The sequence below is a fragment of the Hypanus sabinus genome, chromosome 18 (assembly GCF_030144855.1).
Source record: "Hypanus sabinus isolate sHypSab1 chromosome 18, sHypSab1.hap1, whole genome shotgun sequence".
In the NCBI taxonomy this organism is placed as follows: Eukaryota; Metazoa; Chordata; class Chondrichthyes; order Myliobatiformes; family Dasyatidae; genus Hypanus; species Hypanus sabinus.
The window spans coordinates 20,132,708-20,155,197 of NC_082723.1; the positions used below are offsets into that span (position 1 = coordinate 20,132,708).

Here is a 22,490-nt window from a genome sequence, read left to right on the forward strand (position 1 = left end):
AATCACTCCAGTAACAAACCCTTGCCCCATTACCTCTCAAAGGATGTAGCCCTGAAAGTACCACCTTTACTAATTACGATGGAGTGCAGTTCTTTCTGAAACGTCACCAGACCTGAGAGGTAGACAACATCTAGCAAACAGATCAGCACCTACAAATGACCTCAATGATTCCACTGCTGACATCAGGTGATCAGGCCGGGCTCACGGCTTGGCAGAGTTGTGGCCTAGGGTTTGCTGCTCCTCCAACTTGTTCCAGGTTCAGACAATGAATCCGCTCAAGTTAAGACACACAGAATGCTGGAGGAGCTCAGCAGGACAGGCAGCGTTTAACAGTCGACATTTTCTGCTGGGGCCCTCCATCAGGACTGGAAAGGAACCCTGTCGACTGTTTATTCTCCTCCACAGATGCTGCCTGACCTGCTGAGATCCTCCAGCATTTTCTGTGTGTTGCTCAAGATTTCCATCAGCTGCAGAATCTCAGCCCAAGAGCCCTTTCTTTTAAACTTCCAGAACACACTTATGCTTTTTTTTAAAAAAAAAGAATAAATAGCATTTCTTTCTTTTTTTATGTCAGTACATCATTTTTTCATAAAACCATACCATTGCCACCCTGGGATGATAAATCATTTCAACCTTGGAGAAGCTTCCCCATGCAGCCCCTTCACGGGCAGCGGCAGGAGATAGTCTGTGCTCCTGAGACACGGAGCCTTTGCATTGGCTACACAGTGGGTCCTCCTGCAGTCTGGACCGTGCCGGTTAACAGCATTCCCTTACGGGCATCTCAGCGTACAGGAAGACCATCAAGTTTCGAGCCGGTGAAAGGAGTCTTTCACTGAGTCGACGATCCTTGTGTGACCCCGGGAACAGCCCACAGTTGCTTGGGATGGACCAAGGTGAAAGGGACCCTCGCAGCCTTCTCCACACCCTCTTCGCAAATCCACAGTCGGCAGAGAAGTGGGTGACCGCCCCCTCCCCTCCGCAGCCATCGCCAGCTTGCTCTCGATGATGGCGGGCAGGCTCGGTGCTCACAGGTCTGTGGAGGGTCACACAGCTTGCCCCACCACAGGCTCACCTGCCAAAAGCTAGGCTTTCCACCTCTGCCTGTGCACCCTGCAGCCTCAAGTTAAATTCCCACCCCCCCCCCCCACCTAAAGCTTGAGCTCCCTGAGCCACATTTAATATTCACTCTACATGCTTGAAGCCACCACCTTCCCGCACACCATGGGAACCAGCCTCTCCTCTGCAGACTGTCTATACCTCTCACTGCCTCAGTAAAGCCGGCAGCATCATCAAACATCCCACCCCCCCCCCATCGGGCAGAAGACACAACGGCCCGAAGGGACCGCCACCGAGCTGCGGGACAGCTTCCGTCCCACTGTTATCAGACTCTCGGTGTCACCACTATGACACTTCTGGCAGGTTTTACACTTTATCCTGCAGTGTTAGAGTTCCACCTTGTTCCAGCTCAATGCGTTGTGACTCTAGGGACCAGACGCACAGCCTCGGACTCGAGCAGGGGTTCGCAAGCTGGGCTCCGCAGGCCCTTTGCTTAATGGTATCGGTTCACGGTATTAAAAAGGTTGGGAACCCGTGGACTAGAGGGACGTCCATTTAGAACGGAGACTAGGAGGAATTTCTTTAGCGGGGTAGGACATGTATCTGAGGGATTCTTTGCCACAGACAGCTGTGGAGGCCAGGTCATTGAGTATATTTAAAGTGGAGGCTGATACTTGCTTGATTAGTCAGAACATCAGAGGTTACGGGGAGGAGGCAGGAGAACAGAGTTGAAAAGGAAAGTAAATCACCCTTGATGGAATGGCAGAAGACTTGATGGGTTAACAGACCAAACGGTGCAAGGCAAGTTTTCCATTGTATAATAATAAACTGATGTGACGATAATAAACCCGTTTCTGTGCCTCATTTGCTCTTAGCTCACCTGAATTCCTGTACCATCTGACCTTCGGACTTTGTTTTGCTATTTCTTACTACACCCTTCGTCTTGGCACCCAACTTATGCTCGATTACCGTACTGTCTCCTTAACTGAATTCCCAAAAGTTGGCACAATCAGACTCCAGGCCGGTACATGGGAACGTCAGTTGGCGATCCAAACGCAGCTGGGGAAGAAGCAATAAGCCCAAGGTACTTGCGCCAACCTTACGTGCAAGTGAGAGGCTTCTCCCATCCACACTGCCTTGGGTTTGAATGGAAAAAGTCCAAGATGGCACCAAGCTGTAGCTGCTGTCGGGCAGTGGCTTAGACAGCTTTTTTTTAAGCTTGTAGGGATAGTTTTGGGAATGGGGGTGGTGGGGGGAATTAGGGGTCAAGTAAGGACTTATGTACAGGGATGCAAAGGAAGTGAGAGGTCAGGCACTCAAAGTCCAGCAATGTGGAGCTAGGCCCATCCCAGGTGGGTGGGCTCCCAGGATCGGCTGTCCACGCGAGCAGGAGGAGGCCCAAGGACCAGCCAGTCGTTGTGCCCAGAGTACCAGCCTGGAGTCTGGGATCCCCATCATCAGCTAGTCCAGGAGTCAGTATGAAGGTCTATCAGAAGACCGGAAGTCAAATCCCAACAAGTGGAGGTGCAGCGTCCTGTTCTGGTGCCAGAAGACTGTCCATGTGTGTGGGAGGTGGGGAAGAATGTGGCTTGTTGTTTGTGTTCTGATTTGCGCTTGTGGGCTGTCCCCAGCACATCATTAGCTTGTGTTGGTTAACACAAATGACACATTTCACTGTAAATGTTATCAATAAATTCAAACGTGAACCATTATGTCAAAGTCCCAGGCCCACGACGGGCAGTGTGCACAGGGAACAGATATCCGCTACATGTCATATATGGTAAAAATCTGGATGAGAACACTGTTGGTCTGATTAGCAAGTTTATGGACAACAGCAAAAACCGGAGGCCCAATGAAGAATGAAGATTGCCTGTTACCATAGTTACTACGGCATCACAATGACAATTATCAACAGAAACCCCCGAGAGGGGCAGCACAGATCAAACTCACAATGAAACGACCCGTTTTGTTGGAGCAGGCAAAGAGACGAGGAGGATGAACGTCCATCTTGTTCTTCAGTCTTGCTGATGTGCGATACTCAGCCTTTCCTCCCAGGATGTCCCAGAACTCACCTGCCATCAATCAGAGGAAAACCCAGAGTGAGTGACCCGGGGAATCACACGGACTGCGCATAGCAACTGCTCTGTGCTGGGCTCAATGTCCTGCAAAGCCCATCGAAAGCCGTGAAGCACTAGGAAATAACCAAAATGAAACACCAGGCATTGAACATAGACCATCACAGCACAGTACAGATCCTTTGGCCCACAATGCTGTTCTGACAATTTAACCTCCACCAAACTCAATCTAACAAGATGATTTACATTACAAATACATTGACGCTCGCATCTCATGGCAAATTCATGGGCATGTAGGGGAGAAGATCAAAAGGACAAATGAATTGGGTTTGTAATAATATTGAATGGTGATACTGATTAGAAAAAGGCTTAAGGTTTATTTCAGCTTCCTGCTCACAAAGCGTAATACACAGTGTACAGTCTAACACAATGTTATTTCCATAAACAAACATCCAGGCTTTTTCCAAGTTCCTGAGCGTCAACATCTCTGAAGATGTGTCCTGGGCCCGATGTACTGATTCAGCTTCTATACTGCATTAGGAGTCTGAGGTTTGGTACACCTCCAAAGACATTTCTACAGGTACACTGCGAGGAGCATTTTAACTGGTTGCATCACTGTCACTGCACAGGATTGAAATAACCTGCAGGGTTATACACTCGGTCATGGGCACTTGCCTCCCTGATGTCTCAGAAAGGTGGCATCCATCAATAAGGGCCATCATCACTCAGGAATGCCCTCTTCTCATTTCTACCAGAGAGGAGGTACAGGAGCCTAAAGACACACACTCAATACTTTAGGAATAGTTTCTTCCCCTCCACCATCAGAATTCTGACCGGACATTGAACCCGTGAACGCCACCTCACTAGTCATTCGCTCTCTTTTAGCACTACCTATTTAATTTTTTATATCTATATTTTTCTTATCAGGAGGTAGAGGAGCCTTAGGTCCAAAACCACCAGTTTCAGGAACAGTTATTACCCTTCAACCATTAGGCTCCTGAACCAGTGTGGACAAGTTCAGCTCTGAACTGATTCCACAACCCACAGGCTCACTTTCAAAGACTCTGCAGTTCACCGTCTCAATATTGTTTACTTATTGCGTTTTTCTTTTGTACTCACACACTCTTTTGCAAATTGGTTGTCAGCGTTTGTGTGTAGATTTTCAATGATTCTATTGTATGTCTTCATTCTACTGCAAGAAAATTCATCTCAAGGTTGAATATGGTGACATATGTGTACTTTGATAATAAACTTACTTTGAACTCTTTTTATAATTTTTATACTCTTCTTATACTGTACTGCTGCCACAAAAACTACATAACATATGTCAGGGGCTTTTTCCCCAGGGCTGAAATGGCTAATACGAGAGGGCACAATTTTAAGGTACTCGGAAGCAGGTACAGAGGAGATGTCAGGGGTAAGTTTTTTTACGCAGAGAGAGGTGAGTGCGTGGAATGAACGGGCTGCCGGCAACAGTGGTGGAGGCGGAAACGATAGGGTATTTTAAGAGACTCCTGGATGGATACATGGAGCTTAGAAAAATAGAGGGCTATGGGTAACCCTGGGTAATTTCTCAGGTAAGGACATGTTCGGCACAGCTTTGTGGGCTGTAGGGCCTGTATTGTGCTGTAGGTTTTCTATGTTTCTATGATAATAAACCTGATTCTGGAGAAAATTTTCTTCATCACCTTCTATTGGGAATGATTGGTTTGATTTCCCTCCACCCTCCGCCTTTATTTTCCTGCCTCAAGTTCCGGAAGGGGACGGCATTGGAAATAAGATGGCCGTCCATTAGGATGAACAGCCCAGGTTGGACCAGCCGTGGGACCCTGGCGCTCTTCACCTACCTGGCTCGCTCCCCTCAGCCACCTCCGACGCGCTGACTCCCAGGATGTCAAGGAGCTGCTGTGCCCCCTGCTTCTCGGCATCACTGGCTCCCTGGCCGACCCACACGTAGGAAGAGCCGGGGGTTTTCAGGACAAAGACGTCGTTTGTGTTCAGGTTGGCAGCCGCAGCATCGACCTGCAGGGGGGACAGACGGCAATCACAGGATCACTGTAATCTCAGGCGCAGTAAACACACACACTTACTTCAACTCCAGAATCTTTGGCCTCGAGACAGCTAGCCCTCACTGAATACAGGAACTTCTAAACTCTTTCCCGTTCCCACGGTAACCGCATTTCCACTCACTGCAGGGGCTGCTCCACGTAAACAAAAACCTTCCATACATCCCAGGGACTCATCCTCAGGGAGGGGGTGTAAAATGTAATCCAAGTGGAATGAAGCTGATAGTAAAGGAACAGAGTTGAGCTGAAGGTAGAACAGTATTTTTGGGTAGCCAGTTTAAAAATGGTTACTATCGCCCAAGATGTGCGAATTGGAGAATTGGAGGCTGGTAGGTGGGGAGGGGTGACAGTGAAAGACACAGGATTGTCGCCACTTTTCAATACAGTTGGCAACTGCTGTCCTGCAGACAGGGAACTAGATAGCCGACCACACCTTCTATTTAACTGTACACGACGTCCACCAGTGTCCCCGGCCTGGCGGCCCCCCACACTTCTATTGCCCTCAGAGGCAGGCAAGGCGTGACAACATTCAACCAACAGCAGAGCTATTGAGAGATGGAGAAAGAGTTCTCCCACGCTACGAGAAAGGAAGTACTTCAAAACAAATTGCTTTTCACCCGAGGAGTCATTGATCATAGCGTGACAATGGTCCCGACTGGCGGGTGGAGTTCCATTCTGGGGAAGTAGCTGGAGCTAACTCTTGAAGAATTTCCTTCCTCCACTGGTCAGCTGTCCAGCGTAGTTCCACCAGGGAAACAAAGACATTGTTGTGCAGGGTTTTAGTGGCAGCGATCTACAAGGGCCATCAGGGACCCCCACCATGCAGGCCACGCCCTCTTCATGCTGTACCTCGAGAAGGAGGTACAGGACCTTTAGGTCCCACATCACCAGGTTCAGGAGCAGTTACTACCCCGCAACCATCGGACTCCTGAACCAGGGAGGGTAACTTCACCCACCTCAACACCAAGCTGACTGCATGAGCTTCCAAAGACTCCACAGCTCAGTGTTACTTATTTACTTGTTATGGTTTCTCGCACAGTTTGTCTTCTTTTGCATATTGGTTGTCAGTCAGTCTTTGTGTCGTTTCCCACTGATTCTATTGTATTTCTTTGTCTTACTGTGAATGCCCACAAGAAAATGAATTTCAGGTTAGTATATGGTGACATATACGTTCTTTGATAATTAATCTACTTTGCGGTTTCAGGATATGCTGTCTGTTCAAACTTGACAAAGAATACCTTTAGGATTTAACTCCTAACAACACATTTCAAGACCCTCGGAGTCACTAACTTCGGTTCAACACACCCCTGGATGTATCACATGACCCCCCCTTCCCCCCCCACCCCCATCAACCCAATCACCTGCCCCGATGTTGGTTGGTTTCTTTATCTGCTCCTCCAATGGAAGGCCTGTTTCAGGGCGCTGTTAACTACTTGTGTCTAATGAAAGGCAAGACTACAGCAAATGCCCAGAGTCACTCCCAGTCCCAGTCCCTTCCTGGGGATTAGTCTTAGCAACCCCCAAGTCACAATGGTCAACACTGACTGTGCCTTAAAAACAAAACCACCAACACCTGATGCCCCCCAGGCTATTCAGAAAAATAATTAATTCTCGCTAAAGAGTGAAGAGTCAGGGTGCAGCAGAGGGAGAGCAGTGAGACCTCCAGCGGTTTCTCCCCTTCTTTCTGCCATTCTCCAGCCCGGCTCCTCTTTTTCTCACCTGCCCATCACCTCCCTCTGGTGCTCCTCCTCCTTCCCCTTCTCCACTCTCCTCTCCATCAGATTGCTTCTCCCTCAGCCCTTCAACCAATCATCTCCCAGCTTCTCACATCAGTCACCACCCCCAGCCAACCACCTCCCTGCCCCTCCCACCGACATGGCTTCACTCCTCCTCCTACCCCACTTTCTTATTCTGGCTTCGTCCCCCTTCCTTTCCAGTCACAGTGAAGAACCTTGGCCCAAAAGGTTGCCCATTTATTTCACCTGCTGAGTTCCTCCAGCATTTTGTGTGTGCTGCAAGGAAAGCTGTGAATTACTTAGAAATAATTATCCATTCCCGACGCCCAACTCGCTATCTGCAGTAAGGGGGAACTGGCAGGAGGGACGGGAAGGGAGGTGGGGACTGCCAAGGTTCTCCTATCCTGTTTTAAAGTGGAGGGAAGCAGGATTTGAGTCTAGAGTTGGCAAGTAGGTAACAGGAGGCGACCTCCTCCATCCAGGGTTTAAAAGGAGGGCATTGTTGAATCTAGCGTTTGGACCAAGAAAATCAAAAGGCATAGGAACTGAATTTGGCCATTCAGCACAGAGCCTGCTCAACCATTCCATCACGGCTGATTTATTTTCCCTCTCAACCCCATTCTCCTGCCTTCTCCCATAAACTCTGATGCCCTGACTCAACAAGAGTGTAACCACCTCTGCTTTAAACGTGCCCCAGTGACTTGGCAATGAACTCCACTGATACATCACTCTCTGCCTCCTCAATGACTTGACCTCCAGAGTTAGCTGCCCACTTGCGCGGTAGGGATCCCAGCTGGGTACAGCGGGTCTGAAGTTTCCTCGAGGGATTTCACCCAGCGCGTCCCACAGGTGTAAGGGAGCCAAGTGCAAACCAGCAACGACGACAAAAAGCCTGGCCCTTCTGGGACACCAGCTGGAACAAACAGCTGCCTCCCAGTCTCTTCTGGGTTTCAGAAAGGAGATGGGAAATTATGACTGTGTGGTAAACAGGGAAGCTGTGGCAGGACGGCGACAACCTGTCCTGCGAAAGGGAAGGTGTGGTTCGCCAACCGGCTCAACCATGGACTCTGTAAGCACTGACGCACAGAGGCTGAAAACCTCGAGCAGCACACAAAGTGCCGGAGGAACGCGGTCGATCAGACAACATCTATGGAGGGAAACGAACAGTTGACATTTCGGGCCGAGATTCTTCATCGGGACCAGAAAGACGGGGATGAGGAAGACGTACAATTTGACAAGTGTTAGGTGAGAACAGGTGAGGCACAAGGTGGATGATGTGAAAAGCTGGGAAGTGATAGGAGGGAGAAGTAAAGGCTTGAAGACCTAAGGCATACAAACAGAATTGGGCATTTAGCTCAGAGTCTGCCCCGCCATGGCTGATTTATTACCCCTCTCAACCCCATTCTCCTGCCTTCTCCCCCTTAACCTTTGACACCCTTACTCATCAAGAACCTCTCAACCTCCGCTTTAAACATACCCAAAGACCTGGCACCCACAGCCATCTGCAACAATGAATTCCACAGATTCATCACCCAAAGGCTAAAGAAATTCCTCCTCAACTCTGAGGAATGTGACTGGAGAGGACAGTAGACCATGAGGGGGGAGGGGGAAGAAAAAGCCAAGGAGGTGGGGAACCCAGAGGGATTGATCAATATGGATAGAGATCTGCATTTAGCAGCTCTTTCCAGAGGTCTGTAGTCAAGGAGAGAAACACTGGGCCCAATTTCCAGTCTGGAAGCTTCGATGGAGAAGAACACATAAGACAGGTTGGTTCTTCAGTCAAGCTGGCAAAGGGCTACACAGGACACACGCTCTCACAAACAGGGTCAGATTCAGCCAAAAGCTACTAGTGCACGGGAACCAGCTTCGAGCTCGTCTCAGCCTCAGATGGGAATGATACCCATCAGACATTAAGATGGGGGGGGGGGATTAGAGGACGAAATGTAAAGCTCCTAGCTGGGGCGGAAGTTTGACACTCACAGATTAAAACAGTCAGTGCCTCACATGACAGTCACCAAGCCCAACATTGCTGAAAGGTTTCTCACGAGTGTGGAAAGTGTTGGAATTGAGGAAGTTGTGGTCACGCTATAGACACTGCTTACTGCTGGAGGCTCTGATCCAGCTACTGCACGGCCCAGGAATGCAAGACTCTGGAAAGTTCGAGCAACACACACAAAATGCTGGAGCAACTCAGCAAGTCAGACAGCATCTACAATGGGAAAGAAACAGTCGGAGTTTGGGGCAGGGACTAACCATCAGAATCTGTACAGGTCCACGCAAATGTGCGACTCCTTGAACTTTAGTGAAGATTTCAATCAATATTTATTTCATAATCCTTCAATCTGATTAGTCAAGAATCCAAATGCACTTTTTTTTTTGACTGGGAGATTGCCAGTTTGCACTCTAACTACTGTAAATTTATTATCAAAGTGTGTACACATTCACTACCCTGAGAGTCTCTTTCTTGCAGGCATTCACAGGAAAAGGAATACAACAGAATTGATGAAAAACTATCTATAAACAAAGACTGACAAACCAATGTGCAAAATAAGGCAAACTGTGCAAATTAAAAAAACATCAATGATACTGAGAACACGAATTGTAAAATCTCTGAAAGTGAGTCAGTAGATTGTGAAATCAGTTCAGAGTGGTGGTGAGTGAAGATAGGAGCCTAATGGCTGTCGGGTAATAACTGCTCCTGAAGCTGGTAGTGCAGGATCCAAGGCCCCTACACCTCCTGGCCGATAGGAGGAATTTAGCTTCCTGATGAAGGGTCTCAGCCCAAAACGTTGACTGTTTATTCCCGAGATTGCCGTTTTGAGTGAGCTGCTGTCTCCAGCCTGCTGCAGAGCAGCTCACCAGTGACGCCTGCTGGCGACAGTCAGTATTGCGGCAGCTTCAGATCAACCGAAATAAACATTTGCATCAAAACCAGCTTCAAAGTTCAAGGTGCATTTATTATCAAAGTACGTATGTGTCGCCATATCTCATTAATCTCACCTGGAGATTAATTCAGGCATTCACAATAAGACATAGAATATAATAGAATCAATGAAAAACTACACACAAAGACTGACAATGCACGAGAGGCAAACTGTGAGAGTGACCCTGTCCGCAAGAGATGGTCGAATTCAGGAGACGAAAAGCAAATCGACTAACCTCTACAGCTCTGGTGGAACCGGAGCTGCTGGCCCGAACTTGGAAGAGGCGGTTGTCTGCCGGTGTGCTCTGGCCACCGTCCCGGGAGGTCCCGCCTTTGTAGACCACCAGTGGTTTCCCCCCAAACATACTCATCAGGTGGGCTGGCTCTTTCCCCTGGATCACGCGCACCTGGTAAGGGAGAGAAACAGTTAGCGGACGCAGAGACCAATGTGGCAATGTGGAACCTTCTTTATATTTGGTCACCTTTGTCCTATGAAGAGACCCAATGCCTCCCCCCCAGGGCATTTTTTTAAATGATTAGATTAGCTTTATTTGTCATACGTACATCAAAGCATACAATAAAAACGCTTTGCCTCAACGACCAGCGTAGTCCGGAGATGTGCCAAGGGCAGCCCACAAGTATTGCCACATTTCCGGCGCCAACACAGCACGCCCTCAATTTACAAACCCTCACTGCTCCGTACCACTTTGGAAGGTGGGAGGAAACCAGAGCCACCGGAGGAAAACCACGCGGTCACAGGGAGAACGTACAGACAGCAGCGGGAATTGAACCCGGGCTTCTGGCGCCAAGAACCCATTACGCTAACCGCCGCGCCTCAACGCCACGGGTCGAGAATAAAAGTCGGCCTCACCACATTCCCATGGCTGGCATGGGGGAGAAAAGGTTTCAAGTCGCACATTCCTCTCAGAGGATGCAAGCCTGGAGACAAGGACAGAAGTCGTCAGCAGGAGCTGTGACCACTCTGCAGTTAGAACCACAGACAGGCCCTTCGGCCCTTCTTGGCTGTGCCAAACCATTTTTCTGCCTAGTCCCACTGACCTGCACCTGGCCCATATCCTTCCATACACCTCTCATCCGTGTACCTGTGCAAGTTTTTCTTAAATGTTAAAAGTGAGCCCGCATTTACCACTTCATCTGGCAGCTCATTCCACACTCCCACCATTCTCTGTGTGAAGAAGTCCCCCCCCACTGTACCCTTTAAACTTTTCCCCCTTCACCCTTAACCCATGTCCTCTGGTTTTTTTCTCCCCTAGCCTCAGTGCAAAAAGCCTGCTTACATTCACTCTATCTAGACCCATCATAATTTTATATACCTCTATCAAATCTCCCCTCATTCTTCTATGCTCCAGGGAATAAAGTCCTAATCTATTCAACCTTTCTCTGTAACTCAGTTTCTCAAGTCCTGGCAACATCCTTGTAAACCTTCTCTGCACTCTTTCAACCTTACTAATATCCTTCCTGTAATTCGGTGACCAAAACTGCAAACAATTCTCCAAATTCGGCCTCACCAATACCTTATACAACTTTACCATAACATTCCAACTCTTATACTCAATACTTTATTATAAAGGCCAATGTACCAAAAGCTCTCTTTACTACCCTCTCTACCTCTGACGCCACTTTTAGGGAATTTTGTATCTGTATTCCCAGATCCCTCTGTTGGTCTCAGATATCCCAGGGAGCATCATAAAAAGGCAGATTCCCTCCATTGATGTTGCTTGATCTGCAGAGCTCCTCCAGAATTGTGCGCGTGTGCGTGTGTGTAATTGTGTAATGAACAGTCAAAGGAATTAGTTGCTTTTTATCCTCCAAGAACTCCAAATTGGTTCCCATTTATGATACAGAATTAACTACACAGGACAGAAACAGGCCCTTCGGCCCAGCAACTATGGGCTGACCATTCCAATACCCGTTTACACTAATCCGAGTTTTATTCTTCCCATCACCATCACACCCCCCTCCCGGATTCTACACACTAGGGCCAATTGATGTGCCAACCCTCACACCTTTGGAACGTGGAGGGGGCTCGAGAATCCAGGCGGTTGGGGAGACACGTGTGAACTCCGCTCTGACAGCGGTCTCGTCGGAATTGAATCTGGGTTGCTGGAACCATGAGAGGGAAGTTTCAACCCTGCTGGCAAAGCCTCAGGTTTACAGAATATGCACCGCAGTATTTTTGTAGCCAATTCAGTACACAAGCTTTCGTGATTTAAAAGCCAAGAGTCGGAAGCCTTCAGCTTCTGAACTTTGGGACGAAAGACTTCCTGGAGTACAGGAAAGGGCAGTCATGGTCTAAAAGTTAAAATTTTGATGGACCTTCCACCACACAGTTGGAATAAAAACAGGAAATACAGTGGAACATTTTTAGAATAGCAGTTATGCTTCCACATGGTAGTGGACCAGCTGGTGCAAATCACTTTACACTGCCAATGGTCACTGATTGGGGTTCAATTCCCATGCTGTCTCTAGGGAGTTTGTATGATCACTGCACGGGTTTCCTCCTGGTGTTCCAGCTTCCAAAGATGTGCAATTAAGATTAGGGTTAGTAAGTTGTGAGCGTACTATATTGGCGCTGGAAGCATGGCGATGTTTGTGGGCTGCTCCCAGCGCACTGCTCACTGATCTGACTTGGCACAAGTGACCGCATGCTTTAACGCACATGGGACAAAGCTTTTAGGAATTAACCAGAGCTCTTCCCTAAAGTGGAACCCACATTAGACGTTTCAGCCCACTTGCATTTTCGAAAACAAACGTACCACCCAACATCTGAAGCATTGAGTTGAGTGGGTCGGAGGAGCTGGATAAGGAGCAAAGTATTTCTTTCCAGAGGCTCCACTGCTCCATCTAGTGGGCAAGGCCTGGAACTGCATGCAAGTCTCACTTTAAGGACTTCACAAAGCAGGATTTAAAACACATTACTAGTTAAGTGTGTGCTCAGACGTGTTCCTATTGGGCATTACAGCCACACGTGCCTGCTTCTCAACACAACAGCCTCACAAGCAAGTAGGCAGAAGAAGTTTAGAGACCTGACAAGATAATAATTAGGTGCTATTTTGAAAATACAGACACTGTATTAAGTGTCATGATGGCATGGTGCTGGCGTGCAACAAAAGGCATCTTTGTTAGTTCAAAAGTTGGAGAGGAGACGGTTGGCACTCTGTCACTCCAGTCAGAGATTCCAGGCTTAGCCAATTGTCACCCAAACCCCAAAGTTAGGATGGACCAACAGGAATCAGAGACGCTTAGAAAACAAACTCATAGCAAAATACAAATTAAATTAGCTACAAAGCTTTTAATGCAGGGGTGATCACAGACTTAGAGTTTATTCCTCCTGCCATTGCAGGAGGTGTTAATGCAACTAATAAAATCAGGTGGGAGGTTAACTCAAGATTGAGCACTGTCACTAATTTCCTCATGCTGTGGTCGTAATCTAAATCAGTACCATCGTCGAAAATACAGAGTTAGTAACGAGGATGGGGAGGGGATTGGTATCCTGCAGTGAGCTGCCGGTGGGTTTCAACTAGAAGTTCCAAGAAACACAAGACACCGTCGCTTTTGCCAATAAAAAATACCACTTTAACATCTGAGGGGGCTGCATGCAAGCAAATAAAAGTGTTCAGGCATTGACCCCCCCGATACGTCGATCGGCACGGAAACTTCGTACTTCACTGCCTTCAGCAAAGCAGGAGGCAGAGTGGAGAAAATGAACTGCAGACTGCGGTGTGAGTATCGGTGTGAAGTGTTGTGGATGCCCATGAGAGGGAGGGTGAGGAAGCAAATTCCAGGGACTGGCGTAGAACCAAAGTTTAATGTAAATCTGTTATCAAAGTATGTACTGTATACATATACAACCTTCAGATTCATCTTCTTACAGGCACCCACAAGAAATACAATAGAATCCATGAAAAACCACACGTTAATGTCTCTCTCCCTCCCTTGATGCCATTTATTGATTGGATTGTAGCTCAAATTCAACTCTTTCAGTTTTATGTTTTTATATTCTGCACTTTCTTCCCGTTCTTTCTTATTTTGCATAGTGTGTTCATTGTTTTTGTGCAGGGGGGCATGATATTCTTGGTGCTGGTTGTGCCTTTTTCTGGGTGGGGGTGCATTTGATAGTCTTGTTGCCATTTGCACGATTTGAATGTTTTGAGTGTGGGGGGGGGGGGGGGACGGTTCATGCTTCTCTTTGAACGTCCTCCATGGTCTTTCTTTGTATTTCATGGCTGTCGGGAGAAGATGGATCTCAGAGTTGTATACTGCATACACACTTTGATAATAAGTGTACCTTGAACAAACATTCAATGTGCAAATAAATCAAAAATACTGAGAACAGGAGTGGCAGAGTCCTTGAAAGTGAGCGTGCAGGTCGTGGAATTTGAGCATGGCATCGAGATTCCAGAATCTGAATCCGGAGGCCGTGACAAGGTCTGGAGCCTTGAATTAGCTCTGAGGCCTCTGAAGCCATTGACAACAGTCCAGGAGCCGTCGGGCAACTGCTGTTTCTGAGTCGGGTGGCGTGGGACCCGAGAATCCCCCAGTTCCCACCCAAAGGCAGTAGCGAGTGGAGAGGGAGAGGGGCAAAAGCAGAGCTGAGGTGAGGGGGTCTTGGCTGGCGTGGTGTGCTGGGGCTGAATCCATCAGGACAGTGCAATTAAATCCAGGGACGGCCGAGGGCCTGGGTTGGGACTGCAGTGGGCAGTACAGCAGGTGATTGCAGAGACAGTGAGGGAGATTAACCCATGGAGAGTAAAGTCAGAATTTTTGGGAAAATCAAAAGGTATTGTTGAAATCAGGACTCAATAGAAGACCAGAAGTACAGGGGGTCGAACAAGATCTGTGCCAGGACACTTGACACGAGAGGATAAAATGGAGGAGGTCGCCAGCAACGTACAGGAAAAGACAAAACCACGAAGGACATTCATGCACGTTGGGCTGTTCCAGGTCGGTGGGTCCTGGGATTGGAGGTCCGTTCGAGCAGGAGGCTCAGGAAGAGAAGTGAAGAAAGGCAGTCTAGGTCTAATATGTGAGAGTAGTGAGACAGAGGGGTGGTGGGAGGGGGTGACAGAAGCAGAGGAACTCAGTAGGTTCCGAGAAAAGTGAGGCACCCAGCTGCAGCCACCGGACTCTACTCAATATTGTTGTGAAGCAGCCATCCACCTTGTGCAGAGCAGGCAAAACCAAGCAGCAGCACTGGACATGATCTGGACGTACACTACTATTTAACACACAGCCATTTCTACTTCCTCTACGACGCTCTGCCTCACACACAAAACCACAATCTACGTCAATACCTGGTTAACGATTCGGGCACCGCCAGGCCCCTGCGGGGAATTAGGAATTCAGTAATTAGCAAAGGAGTCCGCTTCAAGCGCAAACAATTAGACAGGATGAAATGGAAGCAGAAATAGACCAGTCAGACACCGACTCTCCCCCCCCCCCCCCACCCCACCCCCAAAGCCTGCCTGGCTAACCATAGAGTACTATGGCTCAGAAACAGACCACTCGGCCCATCTAGTCCATGCTGAGCCATTATTCTGTCCATCGATGGGGGTTATGGCTGAATCAACTTTCCAAGTTTAATGTCTTTCCTTTCTCCCCCCCCCCCCCACAACTTTCAATTTTTAAGGATTAATATATTCTAGCTTTCAACGTATTTTGATGAGCCGGTCTCAGTTTTGCGAGGAAGAAAAATTCCAAGGGACGCAAAAAAAAAAACACTTGAGAAGAAATTCCTCAAGTCTGAAATGGATGCTCTGCCCCTCAATCCACGTCAGAAACAGTCTCCAACCGGGAAATTCTTCCCAGTGTTTATGTCACGCTCCTGGGAAAGGCCGTTAGTGAAAGCAGATCATCCCTAGTCTACTCAGAACAGTACAGGAAATCTGGTCATTAGGAAATCTAGACTGTTGTAAGAGAAAGATTAAATGCATTGCACGCTTCGATAGGGAAAAGAAGCTATTCTGTCATAACGTTTGCGTTTATACTGGCAACTTTCCAATTATTTTGTTCCACAAGACCTTATGAATGTTAGTCACAACAATTAACTCTTTATTCCAATAAATGATGCTTGTTGGTGACTGGACCCCCAAGCGTATCGATCACAAGAGTGTCACATCTTCAGTGACAGAGAGCTACTACCAGTGACTCACGTAACCGGGGAGGAGCAGTGGACCAAAGCGTGACATCCCCAGGGGCTTGATCCCACAAAACAGAGATGTTCAACTGTTAGCAGCTTCACACACCTTCCCTTTCGCAATTCCCACAGATACACAACTGTGAACCGAAGTGCTGAGATTCGCGAGACGGCCATGAGGGAAACGGACAGATACTCCAACTACAATGCAAGAACACCGAACTACAAAAAGGAAGATGGTTGGTGGGAAAGCAAAATACTAGCCAAGATAACTCGAGCTCAAACAGCAATTAGTTTAAGTGCCAGTGAGAATTCTTTTCATTCTAGAATACTTGTAATGTGAAATCAAATTACACATTAAATATATTCGCCTGTGTGGTTGTAGACACTGCTGGCTCTAGTTTTTTTTAAATCAGTGTTTGGCAAGCTTCATGCAAAATACCTGAGAATTAAAAAGCTGATGCCAGTACAGTCAGATAGCCAACTCTTTTGGACTGAGGGACAGAGCATCCATTTGAACCAAGAGGAGGAATGAAGCAGCCCCTGTGATACACTTGCCCACACAAAGAAAGAGCAGAAACTCAAGTAGTTGTTCTCTTCAAGATGTCACCAAGGATCGCCAGCACTTTATTCCACACCAGAACAGCTGCCTGAAAATTAACAGCCCCCACTTAAAAAAAAACTCGATTTTATTAACCTAATTGCTTTGGCACCTACGTCCAGCGTTAGCTGTTCGACTCTGTGACCGAGAAGGATGGGTGCTTACCTGGACCGGGCCGCCTCCCAGCTCCTCATCCAGCTGGGCAGTCAGGAAGGCCGACGCACCAATTTCATCCTGGGAGGAATCATTTCCCTGCCTGGATGGGAAGAAAAATAAAGCACTGACCAATTAACAAATCATGCTCCTACTAACCCAGTAATACAGAGCAAAACCAGTATCAAATATTACAGAAGAGATGGGAAGGCTGACACCATCACCCCCCCCCCCCCCACCCACCAATAAAGAAATCTTCAACAGGCAATCTTCAAAAAGGTGACATCCATCATTCAGGACCTCCAGCATTCGGGCCATGTTTCCATGCCCTTTTCTCACTGTTACCGTCGGGAAGGAGGTACAGGAGCCTGAAGGCACACACTCAGCGATTCAGGAACAGCTTCTTCCCTTCTGCCATCTGATTCCTAAATGGACATTGAAGCTTTGGACACTGCCTCACTTTTTTAATATACAGTATTTCTGTTTTTGCACATTTTAAAAAATCTATTCAATATATATAATTGACTTCCTTGTTTACTTATTATTATGGGTTTTTTTTTTTGCCTCTCTGCTAAATTATGTATTGCATTGAACTGCTGCTGCTAACAAATTTCGCGTCACATGCCGGGATAATAAAACTTCTCAGTCATAATTTTCACAGCACAAACTTCACTTCCCTGACAGGTCTGGAATACTGCGAATGTCTTCCATTGTGAAAAGTTAAAGTCTGTCCCGAGCCTTATCGGCTCATCAGGCCGGTGCTTATGCCGGTTTCCGTGGCGTGAAGCGGCTGAGAGTACGAGACTCCCCCAAACCCCAGATATGACACCAGTCTATCATGAGGTTAACCCCCAGCATTTTGCTGGTACCCATTTTCAGCTGGGTGGACTGGAGCAGTGTGTGGTTAAGTACACTGTGAAGACTGATGCAAAATACGCTTTCAGTTCCTCTGCCACCTCTGCATTTCTCATTACAGTATCTCCAGCATCATTTTGTATTGGTCCTATATCTACCTTCCTCTTTTACCCTTTATATATTTAAAAAAGCTTTTAGTGTCTTCTTTGATATTAGTTGCCAGCTTCCTCTCATAATTCATCTTTTCCTCTAAATGACCTTCTTAGTTTCCTTCTGCGAGTCTTTAAAAGCTCCCCAATCCTCTGTCTTCCCACTACCACTGATTTCCTTGTCAGCCCTTTCTTTAGCTTTTACTTGGCTCTGACTTCATTTGTCATCCTTCTTCCTTTTGAAAATCAGAATCAGAATCAGACTTTAATCGCCAAGTACCTGTGCACATACAAGGAATTAAATTCCATACAAGGAATTAGAAATTTCTTCTAATTTGGAATATATCCATCTTGCACTTCCCTCATTTTTCGCAGAATCTCCAGCCGTTGCTGTTCTGCTGTCTTTCCTGCAAATGTCCCTTTCCAGTCAACTTTGGCCAGTTCCGCTCTCATGCCATTGTAATTTCCATTATTCCACTGAAATACCAACACATTGGATTTTATTTTTTTCCCTCTCAAATTTCAATGTGAACTCGATCATATTGTGATCACTGTTCCCTAAGGGTTCCTTAACCCTAAGCTCTCTTATCACCTCCAGATCATTGCACAGCACCCAATCCAGCACAGCCGATCCCCTAGTGGGCTCAACAACAAGCTGTTCTAAAAAGCCAACCCTTAGACATCCTACAAATTCTTTCTCTTGAGGTCCAGTACTGACCTGGTTTTCCCAGTCCACTTTCATGTTAAAATCCCCAACGATTATCATGACGTTGCCTTTCTGATTTGCCTTTTCTATCTCCTGCTGTAATTTGTAATCCACATCCTGGCTGCTGTTTGGAGGCCTGTATACAACTGCCATTACGGTCCTTTTACCCTTGCTATTTCTTAACTCAACCCATAGAGACTCTACACCTTCCAATCCCATGTCATCTCTTTCTAATGATTTAATATTATTTCTTATACACAAGGCCACACTACCCCCTCTGCCTACTAACCTATCATTTCGATACACCGTATGTCCTTGGACATTCAGCTCCCAATGGCAGCCATCCTTTAGCTGAGTTTCAGAGATGGCCACAACATCATACTTGCCAATCTGTAGCTGAATTTCAAATTGTCCATTTTATTCCTTATGCTGCGTGCATTCAAACACAACACTCTCAGTGCAGTTTTGCTGCTTTCTGTTTTAACTGCACCACGCCTGTATTGCCCTGTAACTCATCCCACTGGCTGTGATTAAGCCTCATCTCCTGCCTGTTCTTTCAATAATCTCTGTTGCACGCTATCTCTGATTTATTTCTGTTTTCCCCTTCTTCAGTCCTATCACTCCAGTCCCCACCCCCTGCCAAATTAGTTGAAATGCTCCCTAACAGCTCTATTAAATGTGCCCACTAGGATATTGGACTCCTTTGGGTTCAGGTGTAACCTGTCTTTTATAGTACAGGTTGTACAAATATGTTTGAGACGGATAATAAAATGAGCTGTGATGGAATGGTAGGGCAGAATCAATGGGCCAAATGGCCTAATTATATTCCTACATGTTATGGTCTAAAAATGGAGCACAACATTCAAACTAATTTCAACCCATCTCTGTAGACAGTGACAATTCAAGAGCGCTTTCACCTGACTAAATCGACTTCAACCTCTCAATAAGAAGAGGGAACCTCAGCGGCATTTGGACAAAATTACAACGAAGCAGCTCGATGGCTCACCAGAAGTAGATGATGTTCCCTTGCCTCCCTCCGAAGGTGTAGGCGTACAGGATAATGTAGCAATCGCCTCCGTAGAACTGACCGTAGGCGCTTGGATCCACAAGGGCTTTGTCACTGCCTTCAACGCGCCAGATCTGAAATGATTGTTCGTAATAGAGGCAAACCAAAACTGCACAGATTCAACTTCCCCGTCCACACCAAAGGATTTAACTTGAGGATGTCACCACCCAGGGCATGACATTTTCCCACTGCTACCGCTGGGGAGAAGGCAAGGAGCCTGAAGATGCACAATTAATGTTTTAGGAACAGCTCCCTCCCCACGATCAGGTTTCCAAAGGGCTCACAAATACCACCTCTCTTCTTCCTTCCCACTGGCTTTTAATGCGACTTATAGTAATTTTTGACTTGGACTGAACTGCTGCCACAAGACAACACTGCCCTCCCATTGAAATGGCAGTTCGCTTCAGATGTAATGATGGTAACTTACTCCACACATTCCTGTCACAAGGAGCCATGATACGTAGCTTCCCTCCCCACCAGATGGTTGTGCGAGTTTGTTAACTGCCCACTGACTTACTCCCAGGTGTAGGCAGATGGCAAACTGATGGTCATATAAGAGAATAAATTATAGGCTACAGGGAAAAATAGTGAGACTAATGGAGGGTGTTCAGCATGGACCAAAAAGCCACATCCTGTGTCAGAACAGTTGGTTATCTCACTTAGACCACAAGACATAGACGCAGATATAGTCCATTTAGCCCATCGAGTCTGATCCGCCATTCTGATTTATCATCCCTCACTCTCAACCCCACCCTCCTGCCTTCTCCCTGTAACTTTTGACACCCTACCTAATCAAGACCCTATCATCACCCACTTTAAGCACACCCAAAGTCTTGGTCTCCACAGCTATCTTGAGGCAATAAATTCCACAGATTTACCACCCTCTAGTTAAAGAAATGCCAACTCATTGCTGTTTGTAAAGGGGCATGCTTCTACTCTGAAGTTGCATCCTCAGGAGGTGCAAATAATTATTAATTTTTTAAAAATTCATCCATCTATTAATTTCAGAGTGAGCCATCAGTAGGGTGTCCTGAGGCAGTCTCCTGATTCGCTACCCAAGGCCTAGTACCTGAGGCTTAGTTGCCTCCTGGTTTGTAGAGAGCAGGGTGATCAGTACCTGGGAACTGCGCAGGATCAGAACCACCACAGAAACATCATCAGTGGGGGAAAAGCCGGGGGGTAGGGTTTACATAAAGCAAAAAGAAAAACCGGGGGCTGAGAAAGCGCAGCCTGCCCAGAAAGATCTCAGAACTCCAACATAATGGAGTCGGACACCTGCCCCCAAGCAAAAAAAATTTAAAAACTGCTGGAGGAACTCACAGGTAAGGTAGCATCTGGGAAAAGTGATGGGCAATCAACATGCAAGATCAAAACTGGGCAGTGGAGGGAAGTGATTTACCAAATTCCTCCAGCAATATTTTTGTTTTGCTTCAGAGTGTTTGCAGTCTGCTGTTGTCTCCATCTAACATAATCATTACCAACCCCCCACCCCCAAGTTCCTCCAGGAATATCTATCTGCTTCCTACTTGTACTTCAGATGAGTTTGTCTCCAAACAGAGATCAAAGCTGTGGCTGGTGTCCTTACCGTTTTCTCCCCGGATCCATCGTCCACCATTCCATGCTGGGCAGCCATGGCGGGAGACTCATGCAAAGTAGCAGCATCAAAGGGCACCTTCTCGATCTTGGCGATCTGCCCGGAGATATAGCAGGTGCCCATTCCCTGTGTCTGGTTCAAGTCAACCCAGTTCTTGAAGAACTGCTTGAAGAGCGGAGTCTCGCCGGACTCGGGCAGAATCTGAACCTGAGGAACAACACAGGCCCGTGTCCCATTAGAGATTAGTTTAGCTGGCCATTTGCATTACTAATTTAATTGGTTAAGCTCAACATTGTAGGACGCAGGGCCTGCTCCTGAACTATAATCCATGTTCTGCTTGTAGCACTGCACAGGATCGGAAAAAGCTGCTCAGGGTTTCAAACTCGACCGGCTCCATCGTGGGCATTAGCCCATGCCCACCATTGAGGACCTCTGCAAAAGATGATGCCTCAAAAGAAAGGCAGCATCCATCATTAAGGACCCCCATCACCCAGGACATGCCCTCTTCGCATTGCTACCATCGAGGATGATGTACAGGAGCCTGACGACACACGCTCGATGTTCTAGGAACAGTTTCTTCTCCTCTGCCATCAGATTTCTGAGCAATTACCTACACACAATACTCAGTATTTGTGCTCTTGTTTTGCACTGCTTTTTTATTTTTAATATACACATGACTTACTGTAAAACTAAAGGTTTATGCATTGCACTGCCACGAAACAACAAATTTCACAACTGATTCTGTCTCGACCCAAGTTCTGAACATGACACTCAGTGAGCAAAGTGGTCTTCCTCCCGACAGAAAACTTCACAGCCACCAATGAACAAACTCCTAACGATGAAAAAGTCTTTGCTGAATAAACTGTATTACGGGTTACTAACGAGTAATTGTCTGTTGCTCCCAAGTAAATATCGCTGCCTGTAAGGAGTTTGTACGTCCTCCCTCGGACCACATGGGTTTCCTCTGGGTGCTCTAGTTTCCTCCCACCGTACCGGTCAGTAGGTTAATTGGTCACTGTAAATTGTCCGGTAATTGGGCTAGGGTTAATTGGGGATGGCTGGGTCACGTGGCTTGAATGGCCAGGACAGCCTATTCCATGCTATATTTCAATTAAAGAAGTATATTTCTAGAAATAAATAAACAAATAAATATAAAACCCTTCCTTGCAGCGGCACAAATTCTCCCTAATAACATCTTTAAATGTAGAACATTACAACACAATACATGCCCTTGGGCCCACAACGTTGTGCCAACATTTTCAACCTACTCCAAGATCAATCTAACCCCTCCCTCCAACATAACCCTCCATTTTTCTATCAGCCTTTATAAAAGTTTAAGTCACCCTAATTAAT

The 22,490-nt window shown here is 47.0% G+C and overlaps 1 protein-coding gene across 2 annotated transcripts in view; it reads right to left on the reverse strand.

Annotated features, from left to right (window-relative positions):
• Positions 1-22,490, reverse strand: part of gsna (gelsolin a) — a 90,947-nt gene that overhangs the window by 9,729 nt on the left and 58,728 nt on the right. The window contains exons 9-15 of one of the 2 annotated variants that reach the window (XM_059993806.1): positions 21,129-21,344; positions 19,484-19,617; positions 16,780-16,870; positions 15,172-15,201; positions 10,093-10,263; positions 4,979-5,153; positions 3,007-3,128 (exon numbers count right to left, since the gene is read on the reverse strand). In XM_059993806.1, the coding sequence (XP_059849789.1) occupies positions 3,007-3,128; positions 4,979-5,153; positions 10,093-10,263; positions 15,172-15,201; positions 16,780-16,870; positions 19,484-19,617; positions 21,129-21,344 (939 nt within the window). The remainder of the gene's footprint in view (positions 1-3,006; positions 3,129-4,978; positions 5,154-10,092; positions 10,264-15,171; positions 15,202-16,779; positions 16,871-19,483; positions 19,618-21,128; positions 21,345-22,490) is intronic. The other variant, XM_059993807.1, reaches the window with a different exon arrangement.